The sequence below is a fragment of the Oryctolagus cuniculus genome, chromosome 18, assembly GCF_051225735.1.
Source record: "Oryctolagus cuniculus isolate XC-2025 breed Fujian yellow rabbit chromosome 18, ASM5122573v1, whole genome shotgun sequence".
NCBI classification, from domain to species: Eukaryota; Metazoa; Chordata; class Mammalia; order Lagomorpha; family Leporidae; genus Oryctolagus; species Oryctolagus cuniculus.
In genome coordinates this window covers 44,137,034-44,151,397 of record NC_142884.1, presented here as the reverse complement: position 1 = coordinate 44,151,397, position 14,364 = coordinate 44,137,034, and the positions used below count along the sequence as shown (strand labels likewise).

Below are 14,364 nucleotides of genomic sequence, written 5' to 3'. Positions count from 1 at the left end.
GAGTACGCTGCTCTCCTCCAATCAGTAGCAAGTCCTACAGTTTATTGGTTGAACTGGAGGCAGCTGTGCGGAAGCTGTTTACTTCTCTCCCAGCGCCATATTGTGGGAGAGCAGATGCATAGAATAAGTCTTAATTCCAGTAACTCAGTCCAGTCCGGGCTGCTCCCCACAAAAGCAATATCCACCACAAGGAAGCATCTAGGAAAAATATTATTTAGCATTCAAAAAAAAATTTATTATGGGTGGGCACTGAGGCATAGTGGATTAAAACCACAGCTGGTTTGAGTTCTGGCTCCACTGCTTCCAGTCCAGGTTCTTGCTATTGAGTCTGGGAAGACAGAAGGCCAGCGTACTTGGGCTCCTGCCAACCACACGGGAGAACAGGACAGGGCTCCTGGCTCTCGGCTTCAGCCTGGCCAAGTCCTAGCTGTTGTGGGCATTTGGGCAGTGAACCAGTGGATGGAAGATTTTTCTCTCTCTGTGTTTGTGTATATCTCCCATTTTCTGTCACTCTGCCCTCAAAATAAAGAAATCTTAAGGGGCCAGTGCTGTGGTATAGTGAATAAAGCCACTGCTTACAGTGCCAACTTCTCATATGGGTGCTAAATGGAGTCCTGGCTGCTCCATTTCTGATCCAGCTCCCTGCTAATGACCTAGGAAAGCAGCGGAAGATGGCCCAAGTCCTTGGGCTCCTGCACCCACGTGGGAGATCCAGAAGAAGCTCCTGATCAGCCCGGCTCTGGCTGTTGAGGCCATTTGGGGAGTGAACAAGCAGATGGAAGACTTCTCTCTTTCTGCCTCTGTTAATTCTGCCTTTCAAATAAATAATTAATCTTGAAAACAAGACACAAAGTTTAAAGTTAAAAAGTTATTTATTTAAAAATACTTCCAAGTCTGATTCCATATCAAGTTAAATCAAGGAGTGATGTTATGAGGCAGTAATTGTTCAGATCCACCGATACAGATGGCAATTACCTCTTTAGCTCATTAGTATAATCTACTAAGTAGTGATATAGAAATCCAACTCATTCACTTCTCCACAAATAAATGTAATTGGTATACAGTACTCCATACCCAAAAAATTACTTTATAAAGTTTATCTTTGTAATTCAAAGATCCAGCTAACATAAAATGATACTGGTTCAAGTCATGATCTGGATTTTCTTTTTTGTGCAAAATTCAAGGAAAACATGATTGCTTGAGTTTCTTCACGGACCACAAATTAGCTAAGAACCACGAGTCCTCCACACTGCACACGCGTCTTTGTCCCCAGGGGTGGGACGCTGGAGCCAGGGCTGGGACAGCACTAGAAACGGCACACAGACCCTAAGGAGTACGCAAGTGTTGTTCACAGGTTCTGAAGTTTTTATGAACTTCAAAATTAATGTGCAGAATATAGGCACGAAAAATGGCTTTCAGAAACGTGGCACTAGATGGAAACCCTTTAGTATTCTTGGCACCCAACGTTTTCAGGCAGAACTGGTCTCTCTCGACTGTTCAAGAGGTCAGTCTTTTCTCAACAGTTTCCTGGTAAGCAACAAACCTCCTCAGATTCATCTTCACGTTGTCCAGAACACACAGCTGGTCGGGACTGTACTTGCTGCGTCCTTCTTTTCGGATCTGCCAGGAAAGGAGTTGTATGTGATTTGGGATGTGTTTCTGATTCATTTAAACAAACTACTTATTTTTGGGGGTGTATTAAACCATTTTCTGAACAAGACAGCTGAAAGAATTTAGTGAAACACTTTTACTTCCAAGATAAATACAACACAGTATGTGAAAATGTATTTGCAATGGGGCCGGCCGGCACTGTGGCACAGCAGGTAAAGCTGCTGCCTTCAGTGCTGGCACCCCATACGGGAGCCAATTCAAGTCCCAGCTGCTCCACCTGCAATCCAACTCTCTGCTGTGGCCTGGGAGAGCAGTGGAAGATGGCCCAAATCCTTGGGCCCCTGCACCCACATGGGGGACCCAGAAGAAGCTCCTGGCTCCTGATCAGCACAGCTCCAGCCATTGCGGACATCTGGGGGGTGAACCAGGGGATGGAAGACCTTTCTCTCTCTCTCTCTGCATCTGCCTCTCTGTAATTCTTTCAAATAAAATAAGTAAATCTTTAAAAAAATATAAAAAACCAAAGATGCTGTAAAGAAAGGTCACATCCTGCTATGAGGTCATAAAAGAGGTTTGATCATGTGAGGAAAGTAAGAAATAATTTTTTAATTTTTTTAAGAGATTTATTTATTTACTTAAAAGGCAGAGTTACAAAGAGAGAGGGATAGTTATGTTCCTTTCACTGGCTCACACCCCAAATGGCCACTAACAGTGGGAGCTGGGCTGATCTGAAGCCAGGAGCCATCAGCTTCTTCCGGGTCTCCCACGTGGGTGCAGGAGCCCAGAGACTTGGGCCTTCCTCTACTGCTTTCCCTGCTGCACTAGCAGGGAGCTGGACTGGAAATGGAGCAGCTGGGACTGAACTGGCACTCACATGGAATGCCGGCAGTGCAGGTGGTGGCTATACCACAGCACCAGCCCCTATTTTAATTTTTGAAAGATTGATTCATTTATTTTGCAGGTCTGAGACAGAGACAGAGAGACTCCCAGCTCCTTTGCTTCTGCAGGGTTCAGTGACTCTTACTGCACCTGTTTTCCTTGCAGCTTTAACATTTACGAACACGGTGGTGGGCTGATGCTGTGGTGCAGTGTGTTAAGCCATTGTCTGCACTGCTGGCATCCCATATGGGCGCCAGTTTGAGTCCCGGCTGCTCCACTTCTGACCCAGCTCCCTGCTAATGCACCTGGGATAGCAGAAGATGACCTAAGTCCTTGGGCTCCTGCAACTATGTGGGAGATCTGGAAGAAGCTCCTGGCTCCTGGCTTCGGTCTAGCCCAGTCCCCTCCATTGTGGGGTAAATCAGTGATGGAAGATCTCTGTCTTTGCAACTCTGCCTTTGAAATAAATACATCAATCTCTGAAAAATAACACTGTGGACACCCTTTGCATACTGCCGGGTGAGGGGGTGGGGGTGGGGTCTGTCCAGGATGCAGCACTGATTAAAAGCACCCAGTGCAGGGCTGAGACTGTCACATGCTCCCTCTGGGTTGTAACGGGGAAAATCCTAAGGTGCACTGGTCTGTCTGTGCTCTGGGCCAGTTGGATATTTATAACATACAAAATCATCAAGTTAAACATGAGCCTGCTGCAGATTTACTGAGTGCCGAGTGCCACCTACATGTGGGCCTTAAGGGACCACGGCTGGAAGTTTCCCACCCCTGATTTAAACAAGCAGCACTCAATCTGGTTACCTGTGAGGTAAGGAATGAGAAGAAATAAAACGTCTCCCTGCTTAAAAAACAAATGCAAAAACACTACAAGCATAAACAAAGCATAATTAAGAGTAAATTATTCATTTTTCCCCCACAAGAGAGTCTCCAGCTGGTGAAGCTTAACTCAGTAAGTGGTAGTCACTATTGCTAAATTCAAAAATACAGTATGCCAAAACATGAAAATGCCAAAAACAAGCCAGCATCAGTGTTTTTAAACCAACCCTGTCCTCAGAGACTGCACAGCGTGTGTTGTTGTATTTCTTTTCTTCTGGAAGAGAAATTATTTTACGCACTAAAAATCTTCCAGAAAATTTAAATTTCTTAACATATAATCATATTCACTTAAAAATCTATCAGAGTTTTCTCAATGACAACTGAATTCTGACTAGGAGCTTGTTAGCTGAAACACTGGGAACAAGAAGAAAAATAAACAAGATTTCTCACCAAAATCTCTACTCAAAAAGATTTTGAACCTGATTTTTTAAAATTTATTTGACAGGCAGTGAGAGAGAGAGAGACAGAGAGAAAGGTCTTCTTCTGTTGGTTCACCCCCCAAATGGCCACCACGGCTGGAGCTACGCTGATCCGAAGCCAAGTGCCAGATGCTTCCTCCTGGTCTCCCACGCGAGTGCAGGGCCCAAGCACTTGGGCCATCCTCCACTGCCTTCCCGGGCCACAGCAGAGAGCTAGACTGGAAGAGGGGCAACCAGGACTAGAACACAGCGCCCATATAGCATTCCAGCGCTGCAGGCAGAGGATTAACCAAGTGAGCCACGGCACTGGCCCCTTGAACCTCATTTTTTAAAAAGGATTTATTTATTTATTTGAAAGGCAGTTACAGAAAAACGAGGGGTGAGATCTTCCATCTGCTGATTCACTCCCCAAATAGCCTCAGTGACCAGTGCTGGGAGCCAAAAACTCCTTCCTGGTTTCCCTACAAGGGTAGCTGGGGTCCAAGCATTTGAGCCACCTTCTGCTGCCTTCCCTGGTACATTAACAGGGAGCTGGATTGGAAGCAGAGCATCCAGGACTCAAACGAGTGCTCCAATAAGAGATGCCAGTATCACAGGTGATAGCTTAGCCCACTACACAACGACGTCAGCCCCAAGAGTAAATGTTTAATTCAAAATCTAAAATTACAGATATATGAGACCAACAACATGTGGCACAACGAAGTAAACCACTGCTTCCAATGCCAGCATCCCACACTGGAGAGCTGATTGAGTCACAGCTGCTCCACTTTTTTTTTTAAGATTTACTTATTTATTTGAAAGTCTGCGTTACAGAGAGAGCAATCTTCCATCTACTGGTTAACTCCCCCAGTAGTTGCAAAGCAAGGCCAGTGTTGGGCCAGCCTGAAGCCAGGAGCCAGGAGCTTCTTCAAGGTCTCCCACATGGATGGCAGGAGCCCAAATACTTAGGACATCTTCAATTGCTTCCCCAGGTGCATTAGCAGGGAGCTGGATGGGAAGTGGAGCAGCTGGGACTCGAACTGGTGCCCATATAGGATGCCAGCTTTGCAGGCAGCAGCTTTACCCACTAGGCCACAATGCCAGCCCCTAGTTGCTCCACTTCTGATCTAGCTTCCTGCTAATGAGCCTTGGAAGGCAGAGGAAGATGGCCCAAGTGCTTGGGCCTCTGCCATCTGTGTGGGAGACCTGGATGGAGCTCTGGGCTCCTGGCACTGGCCTGGCCCAGCCTGGGCCAATGCAGCCCTCTGGAGAATGAACCAGAAGATAAAAGATTCCCTTTCTCTCTCTCACTCAAATAAATAATAAATATATATTTTTTTAAATCTGCAGTACTCAAAATCACACTTTAAAAAATATTTAATTTATTTATTTGAAAGGCAAACATGAGGAGGGGTGGAGAGAGAGAGATTGAGAGAGAGATAACTTCCATCTGCTGGTTTAATACCCAAATGCCCACAAACAGTTAGGGCTGGGTTAGGACAAAGCCAGGAGTCTGGTACCCCATCCGGTTCATCCACTGCTTTCCTAGGTGCATTAGCAGGGAGCTGGATGGGAAGCAGAGCAGCCGAGAGGCAAACCATTGCTCTGACAAGGGATACTGGTGTTGCAGGCAGCAGCTTAGCCCACTGTACCACCATGATAGACCCCAAATCATATGTCTGCAAAAATGAGTTTCAGATATGATAAAAATTATGAACTTAAGTAGACATGTGATTCAAATCTGCTGAAAATTCCCCTTCCCCTCCGTGAAGACAGTTTTTGAAGTTACTTTTTGACTCAAAGCTAGCTCTGATGCTTCTGATAAAGCAATAAATAAAAATGACTCATAAAGGTAGCAGCTACATGCTCCAGCACAGAACAACCTGGAATGCGCCACCCACACCCCTAACACTGAGGGACAGCCACATATTCTGTATTCCATGATGAAAACTAAATTCAAAACGTTTATCCAAGCGCTTTGCAAGCAACAGAATATAGTATTCGTATCAATCAAGCACTGTTAGCATTACTACACTGTTAGAGGAACAGGAACTTGTCAGATCCCATTTCGGCTTCAATTGCAGTGATTCAACAGTGACACTGCTGAGCCGTGACTCAGTCGACAAATATTTCAAAGTCCTGGGGATAGGTGCTATATTAATCACTGAGGGCTACGGGACTTCGTCATGCATGGTGGCAACACACACACTCTCATCCCCATGGAATGCTGAGCCTCACACACAATTATGAATACAAACCTTTGTTTTGAAGATTGGCTGGAATTCTTTCAGAGCAGATAATAATTTGATTTGAACTGCGGCTCTTTCAGCTTCTTGACCGTCTGCAAAAACATCAAAGAGAGCATCCAAGGCTTCTCCCGCCACTACAAGGGAAGGGTCTTTGGTGGCAACCTCCAGCAGAAAACACCCAATGGTCTGGAAAGGACAGAACACATTGCAGCACCACTAAGAACAGTCTCCCGTGAATACTTGATTTAGACGTGGAAATCACACAGGCATACTATTTCATGTAAAGCGTCATGAAAAAGAACCCTTAAAAGACTAGATCTGACCAAATACAAATATACCAAGTATAATATACCAAGTATATATAGTATAATATATATTATAATATATTATATATATATTATATTATAATATATATAGTATAATATACCAAGTATAATATGAGCAAGATAAATTGAACATATTCTAACTTATATTCCTAAAGTGAAATAAGATCCATAAGACATATAAATGCTTTTGGAAATCATTAAAATTTCTCCTCTACTCAAAGATTTTCTCCATGGTGACAAAATATATAGGAGGGCTGGCACTATGGCAAAGCTGGTAAAGCTGCCGCCTGCAGTGCCAGCATCCCATTCGGTGCTGGTTTGAATCCCGGCTGCTCCACTCCGATCTAGCTCTGTGCTATGGCCTGGGAAAGCAGTAGAAGATGGCCCAAGTCCTTGGGCCCCTGCACCTGCGTGGGAGACCTGGAAGAAGCTCCTGGCTTCCAATCGGCACAGTACCTGCCATTGTGGCCATTTGGGGAGTGAACCAGCGGATGGAAGACCCCCGACCCCCGTCTCTGCCTCTCTGTAACTCTGTTTTTCAAATAAATAAATAAATCCCTAAAAAATTACAAAAAAAAAAAAAAAAGCCTATGAAAAATACTCCACAATGACATATAAAAAAAAAAATCAAAGGCTGAGCATTTGGAACAGTGGTTAAGCCACTGAGTGGGACATATCAGAAGGCCAGGGTTCAAGTCCCAGCTCTGTTACTGCAGATTCTGGGTGGCAGCATGTGATCATTCAAGTAGTTGGTTTCCTGCACCTACCTGGGAGACCCAGACTGAGTTCTTGACGCCAGCCTGGCCCAATCCTGGCTGTCATGAGCATTTGGGGAATGAACCAGCAGATAGAAGAATGTTATCGGGGCCAGCACTGTGGCACAATAGGTTAATCCCCTGCCTACAGCAGTGCCGGCATCCCATACAGGTGCTGGTTCTAGCCCCGGCTGCTCCTCTTCCAATCCAGCTCTCTGTTATGGCCTGGGAAAGCATCACAATTTTTAATACCCATTTATTTGTTTTCTACAATTAGCCAGCTAACAGACCATTTCCAATCTGCAAAGAACTGTTTCAGAGCAAACTCATTTAAGCTTGGTTGTTTGGCATCACCTTTAAGTTTTTTGTTGTTTATTATTATTATTATTATTTAAGACTTATCCATTTGTTATTTGAAAGGCAGAGTTACAGAGAGGCAGAGGCAGAGAGAGTTAGAGAGAGATATGTTCCATCCACCAGTTCACTCTCCAAATGGCTGCAATGGCCATAGCAGGCAATCTAAACCCAGGAGCCAGGAGCTTCTTCCGGGTCTCCCAGTGTGTGCAGGAGCCCAAGGACATAGGCCATCTTCTATTGCTTTCCCAGGCTAAGCAGAGAGCTATATTGAAGTGGAGTAGCTGGGTCTCGAATTGGTGCCCAGATGGGATGCCAGCACCGTAGGCAGCGGCTTTACCACTACACCACATCACCAGCCCTACCTTTAGGTTTTAAGAGTGATATGCAATCTGGTATTACAGGCAGGAGGGTGGAAATGCTGAGGGCACCAAGTCCAGTGCCACCATAAATAACAGAGTGACTCTTAGACACCTAGGCAATCTCTCTGAGCTGCAATTTTCTCATTTCAATGTAGTGAAACAGGTAAACTTGAAGATAGTATTCAGATTTGATACCCTATAATGTATTAAGAACACATGGCAACATCTGTGAAGTAGTCTTATTTTTTTTAAAGATTTACTTATTTTACTTGAAAGAGTTACACAGAGAGAGAAGGTGAGAGGTCTTCCATCCGCTGGTTCACTTACCAATTGGCCGCAATGGCCGGAGCAGTGCCGATCCGAAGACAGGAGCCAGGAGATTCTTCCATCTCCCACATGGAGTTGCCGGGGCACAAGTCCGTGGGCCAACCTCCACTGCTTTCCCAGGCCACAGCAGAGAGCTGGATCGGAAATGGAGCAGCTGGGTCTCAAGCCGGCGTCCATATGGGATGCCAACACTGCAGGCAGCAGCTCTACCCACTATGCCAAGTGCTAGCCCCATGTGAAGTAGTCTTATTGAAAAGGACTGATCTCAAGGCCAGTGCCGTGGTGTAGCAGGTAAAGCAGTCGTCTCCAGTGCTGGCATCCCATATGGGTGCTGGTTTAAGTACCAGCTGCTCCACTTCCAATCCAGCTCTATGCTGATGGCCTGGGAAAGCAGTGGATGATGGTGCAAGTCCTTGGGCCCCTGTACCCCTGTGGGAGACCCAGAAGAAGTTCGTGGCTCCTGGCTTTGGACTGGCCCAGCTCTGGCCATTGTGGCCATGAACTAGCAAATGGAACACCTCTCTCTCTGCCTCTTCTCTCTCTGTGTAACTCTGACTTTCAAATAAATAAATCTTTTAAAAGAAGGACTGATCTGGGAGCCAGTGCTATGGCTCAGTGGGTTAAGCTGTCACCTGCATGCAGGCATTCCACATGGGCATTGGTTTGAGTCCTGGCTGCTCCACTTCCGGTCCAGCTCCCTGCTGATGGCCTGGAAAAGCAGTGGAAGATGGCCCAAATCCTTGGGCCCCTGCACCCATGTGGGAGATCCAGAAGCAGCTTCTGGCTTCTGGCTTCAGCCTGGCCCAGGCAGGTCATTGTGGCCATTTGGGGAGTGAAACAGTGGATGGAAGATCTCTAACACTTTCAAATAAATAAATCTCATTAAAAAATAAAGGCCAAGACAATAAAAAAGTTACTCGCAACAGCCAACTCCACCTAATGTCTTAGGAAAAAAAAAAAAAAAGAACTGATCTGAAATGAATCTAATTTAGCCTTTGGATCTAACTTCCAGTTTACAAGAAAAACAGAGGATAGCCGGCGCCATGGCTCACTAGGTTAATCATCCACCTTGCAGCGCCGGCAGCCCTGGTTCTAGTCCCGGTCGGGGCGCCGGATTTTGTCCCGGTTGCCCCTCTTCCAGGCCAGCTCTCTGCTGTGGCCAGGGAAGTGCAGTGGAGGATGGCCCAAGTGCTTGGGCCCTGCACCCCATGGGAGACCAGGATAAGTTCCTGGCTCCTGCCATCAGATGAGCACAGTGCGCCGGCCGCGGCGGCCACTGGAGGGTGAACCAACGGCAAAGGAAGACTTTACTCTCTGTCTCTCTCTCTCACTGTCCACTCTGCCTGTCAAAAAAAAAAAAAAAAAAAAAAAACCACACCACAAAAACAAAACCAAAACAAAAAAAAAACCAAAAAAACAGAGGATAAAGAATAAGTGTAATGCAAGGGGGCAGCTCTCTGGTGCGGAGGTTCAGACACTGACTGGGACACCTGCATCCCATATCAGACTGCCTGTTTCAAGTCCCATCTCTGCTTCCGATCCAGCTTCCTGTTAACGTGAACTTTGGCAGGCAACAGCTGTTGGCTCAAGTACTTGGGTTCTCTGCCACCACAGATGGAGTTCTGGGCTCCTGGCTTTGGCTTGGCTCAGTCCTGGCTATTAGGGGTTTTCTGGAAGTAAACCAGTAGATGGAAAATCTCTGTCTCTCTGCCTTTCAAATAAAATGAAAATAAATAAAAATATAGGTGAGGGGCCGGTATTGTGGTGTAGCAGGTAAAGCCGCTGCCTGCAGTGTTGGCATTCCACATGGGTGCCAGTTAGAGTCCTAGCTGCTCCACTTCCCGTCCAACTTTCTGCTATGGCCTGGGAAAGCAATGGAGGATAGTCCAAGTGCTTGGGCCCCTGCACACATGTGGGAGATCCGGAATAAGCTCCTGGCTCCTGCCTTCGGATTAGCCTAGCTCCGGCTGTTGTAGCTATTTGGAGAGTGAGGGGCTGGTGCCGTGGCTCACTTGGTTAATCCTCCGCCTGCGGCAATGGCATCCCATATGGGCACTGGGTTCTAGTCCCGGTTGCTCCTCTTCCAGTCCAGCTCTCTGCTATGGCCCAGGGAGGCAGTGGAGGACAGCCCAAGTGCTTGGGCCCCTGCACCCGTGTGGGAGACCAGGAGGAAGCACCTGGCTCCTGGCATTGGATAGGCGTAGCTCCGGCTGTAGCGACCATTTAGGGGGTGAACCAATGGAAGCAAGACCTTTCTCTTGTTTCTCTCTCTTACTGTCTAATTCTGCCTGTCAAATTAAAAAACAAAACAAAACAAAACAAAACTCTTTGGAGAGTGAACCAGCAAATGGAAGACCTCTCTCTCTGTCTCTGCCTCTCTGTAACTTTGCCTTTCAAATAAATAAATAAGTCTTAAAAAAAAAAAGTGTTAATGAATGGTGCTAGGAGAGAATTGTTTTAAGTTAAAAAGGACCTGAGGACCTCGCCCAAACACAAAATGTCTATCTGTAAATAGACATTTTTCAACTAGAAAATTGTGAATATGGACCAGGTATTACTCATAAGAAATGACTTAATTGCTTAAGGCATGATAATGGCAGTTTTATAGGAAAATATCTGTTTTTAAGAGACCTATACTAAGCCAATAGAAACACAAATACCATGAAGTCTAATTTACTCTAACATAAGCCAGTACATGAGGTACATATGATAGACTATTAATAACTATTAAATCTGCTTATGTGTACAAAGAATTCATTGCACTTTCTCTACTTTTGCTGGGGTGTGGAATTGTGATGAAATTAAAGTCCTACATCTGAGAGGCTTGCTGTTCTACTGGATTGATCTTGCAAATTCCAGTCGTAAGGGACCGGGAGTGGGTACACACTGATGCACGCATCTGTGCATGTGCACCCACACGAGCCAGGCAGGCAGATTCTCTTAAGTCTATCAGGAAATCCCGCGGTAATGTGGTTGCCTCTCCAGAGGTGAGCACAGGACTGGAAGTGAATTTCACCATATACTACACTTCAGTACTTTTTAGAAGATTTTGGTATTGGCGGCCGGTGCTGTGGCATAGCAGGTTAAGCTGCCATCTGCAATGCGGGTATCCCATATGGGTGCCAGTTCGAGTCCCAGCTGCTCCATTTCCAATCCAGCTCCTTGCTAATGCACATGGGAAAGCAGTGGTTAGGTCCCTGCACCCTCATTAGAGACTCAGATAAAGCTCTTGGTTCCTGGCTTCTGCCTGGCCCAGCCTCAGCTATTGCAGCCATTTGGGGAGTGAACTAGGGGGTGGAAGCTCTCTCTCTCTCTTAATCCCTGTCTCTCCTCCTCTCTCTGTAATTCTTTCAAATAAATACATAAATCTTTAAAAAATTAGCAGTCTATACAAATAATTTATTGCCCATTAGTCAGTAGTCAATACTTCAGCATTGATAAGACCATGAAGAGTAATTCGACCAATACTGCCCTTCGAGAGATGTTGTACCTCTAGCAATGCAGTTACTAAGCAAATGAACTGAAATCGTGCTGAAACAGGAGCAGGCAGGCATTGTGGTCCAGCAGGTTAAGCCACTGAATGACTGGGACTCCTGCATCCCAAACTGCAGGGCTGGTTCAAGTCTTGGTTGCTCTGCTTCTGATCCACCTTCTTGCTAATGTACCCTGAGATGAAGCAGATGATGGCCCAGTTCCTGCTACCAACGTGGAAGACCAGAGTAGAGTTCTGGGCTCCTGGCTTTGGTCTGGCTATTGTAGGCATTTGGCAAGTGATCTAGAGTGACCTGGGGGATGGAAAATCTTTCTTTCTCTTGTTCTGCCTTTCAGATGAATAAAGAATGAAAGAATAAAGAAAGATGAATAAAGAAATCTTTAAAAAGTGCTAAAGCAAATATGTCAAGTGGATTCCTTTTGTATTGGCAGTATGAGTTACTACTTAAAATGTATGGAGTGATAACAGAACTGATGGTGTGGTATTTTCAGAATTTATCTCCTATGTAAGGAAAACTGGATAGATTACTCCTTGTAAGCAGGAGAATATAATAGATATCTATATATTTAAGATTTGTTGATTTATTTGAGAGGTAGAGTTATAGAGACAAAGAGAAAGGCCTTCCATCCACTGGTTGACTCCCCAGATGGCTGCAATGACTGGAGCTGAGCCAATTCGAAGCCAGGAGACAGGAGCTTTTTCTGGATCTCCCACGCAGGTGCAGGGGCCCAAGCATTTGAGCCCTCTTCCATTGCTTTCCCAGGCCATAAGCAAAGAGCTGGATCGGAATAGGAGCAGCCAGAACATGAATTGGTGCCCACAGGGGTGCCGCAGGCAGAGGCTTAGTCTACTATACCACAGTGCTGGCCCCAACAGGTGTGCTTTTTATGCAATAGCAAAGGCAATGGTCATCTTTTAAAATTTCACATTTGGTCTTTCACTGAAGACAAATTATTTGTTCTTGAAAAATTATCTGTCAAGTTAAAAGGCAAAACATAGCTCAACTTTTCAAATACATATCTAATACAAGCAGACAGATTAAGCCAAAGGACACAGTCTAGTAACAGAACTTAATAAGTGACTTCTTGACATTTCTTCTCATATGTCCACAGAAATTTTTTATTTATTTATTTATTTTTTTTTTGGCGCAGCTCACAGATGCTTTATTCATGCCACAGGGCAGCCGGGGCGCGGGCGAGCTACGGCGACCGCAGCGGGTGGACGCGTCCTCTCACACCCCCAGCACAGCTGGCTAGTGATGGCCGTGGGCAGCGCTGGAACCTTTCATCGTTTTGCTTCTTTTATCGGCGCTCCGGATCTTGTACACGATGAAGCTCATGAGCCCCAATGCCCATCCAGATCTCCTGGTAGACCTGCGTGTAGTAGGGCCTCATGGGCGTCCAGACGTTCTTGACAATGCTCTGAAACATCTCGGCGCACACGACCGCCCGGGCCGCACCAGCGCCCGCTGTCCACATAAATTTTTAAAAATCCTGTACCAATGGTTACTTTTCCCTCCCTTCTGCTCACTCAACATTACAGGCTGGAAGCAAATTGGTTTACCTTTAGCGTTTCGAGTGTTCCATCTTCTTTGGCTAGGACGCTGCCAGTGATTCCCAAGATGCTCACGACGTTCACTCTAACCCCCGTATTACTGCTGTGGACGCCCGCTCTGCACAGTGTCATCAGCTGCTCAGGAGTCATGCACTGAGAGAGAGAGCACAGCGTCAGCAGCCTTCAACTCCACTGCAGGAGCGAGTGCAGACAGGACTGACAGAACCTCTTCTGCAGGTCTGGAGAGTGCACAATTCTAAGAGTGGCATTCACCGCTGGCAGGAAGTTATGTTTTCTAATCATACCAAAGACAGCCAGCAACTCTGGATTAAGAGGAGCCCTGCTCCTCTCTACAAGGGACTTCCTGTCCTTAGAGTTTCATTTGCAAACGACTCGATACAAACGTAAATGGGGTCATGTAGCTATAATAAAAATTGGCTGAGCATATATAAGGTAGTACAAGCATATGTTCCTCAAACCCTAAGAACAAATGGATAATTACTAAAGACTGTTAAAATCATTACATCTTGACTTCACATGGAAAAACTGAATTAAAATATGAATTTCCATGAACTTTCTGAAGTCCCCTGGTGCAGTGCTTCTGCTGTGGAGTGTTAATTCTGGGTTTAAGGGGTTTGAGCACACATTTTTGGTGCAGGTGTCCTCAGAGAATGTAAGTATTGTGTTCCCAGGCTATCTCCAGCAAGAAGCAGTGTGGCGCAGTGGGGAAGGGCTTGATCTGAAGTCCGTCACCCTGGTCCCAATTCTAGCGCACTTGGTGCCACTCAGGAACCCAGCAGAACTTAATCCAACCATGTTCCCAGTTTTCCATCAGTAACATGAGGATGATGAATGTATGCATCTCAGAGTTGCCATGGGGACTGAGAAATGCACATAAAACACTCACTAAGCATTAAATACCATCATTTGTAAAAAAACAAACAAACAAACAAACAAAAAAAACCAAAAACTGAACAGCTCCAAATCATTGAACTCCTTTCTGAATCATCTGCTCTACTACTGCCAACCAGCTAACAGCTAATGTGCCAGGTATCTCAGAAAACACTCTAATGACAAAAACTGCACAAATGACAGGATTCCTCCTGGCCAGGCCGCGGCTGCCGGGGACCACACCACCATGTTGCGTTTCTACCAGAGCAATTCACAG

At 45.7% G+C, this 14,364-nt stretch overlaps 1 protein-coding gene across 3 annotated transcripts in view; it reads right to left on the bottom strand.

Moving 5' to 3' along the window:
* Window positions 1-14,364, bottom strand: part of HEATR3 (HEAT repeat containing 3) — an 88,304-nt gene that overhangs the window by 31,455 nt on the left and 42,485 nt on the right. Inside the window, exons 13-15 of one of the 3 annotated variants that reach the window (XM_008275057.5) lie at window positions 13,206-13,349; window positions 6,035-6,211; window positions 854-1,620 (exon numbers count right to left, since the gene is read on the bottom strand). In XM_008275057.5, coding sequence (XP_008273279.3) covers window positions 1,498-1,620; window positions 6,035-6,211; window positions 13,206-13,349 — 444 coding nt within the window. In that variant the 3' untranslated portion in view covers window positions 854-1,497. Of the gene's footprint in view, window positions 1-853; window positions 1,621-6,034; window positions 6,212-12,795; window positions 13,016-13,205; window positions 13,350-14,364 lie in introns of those variants that run through there. The other 2 variants (XM_051833897.3, XM_089319054.1) reach the window with 2 other exon arrangements.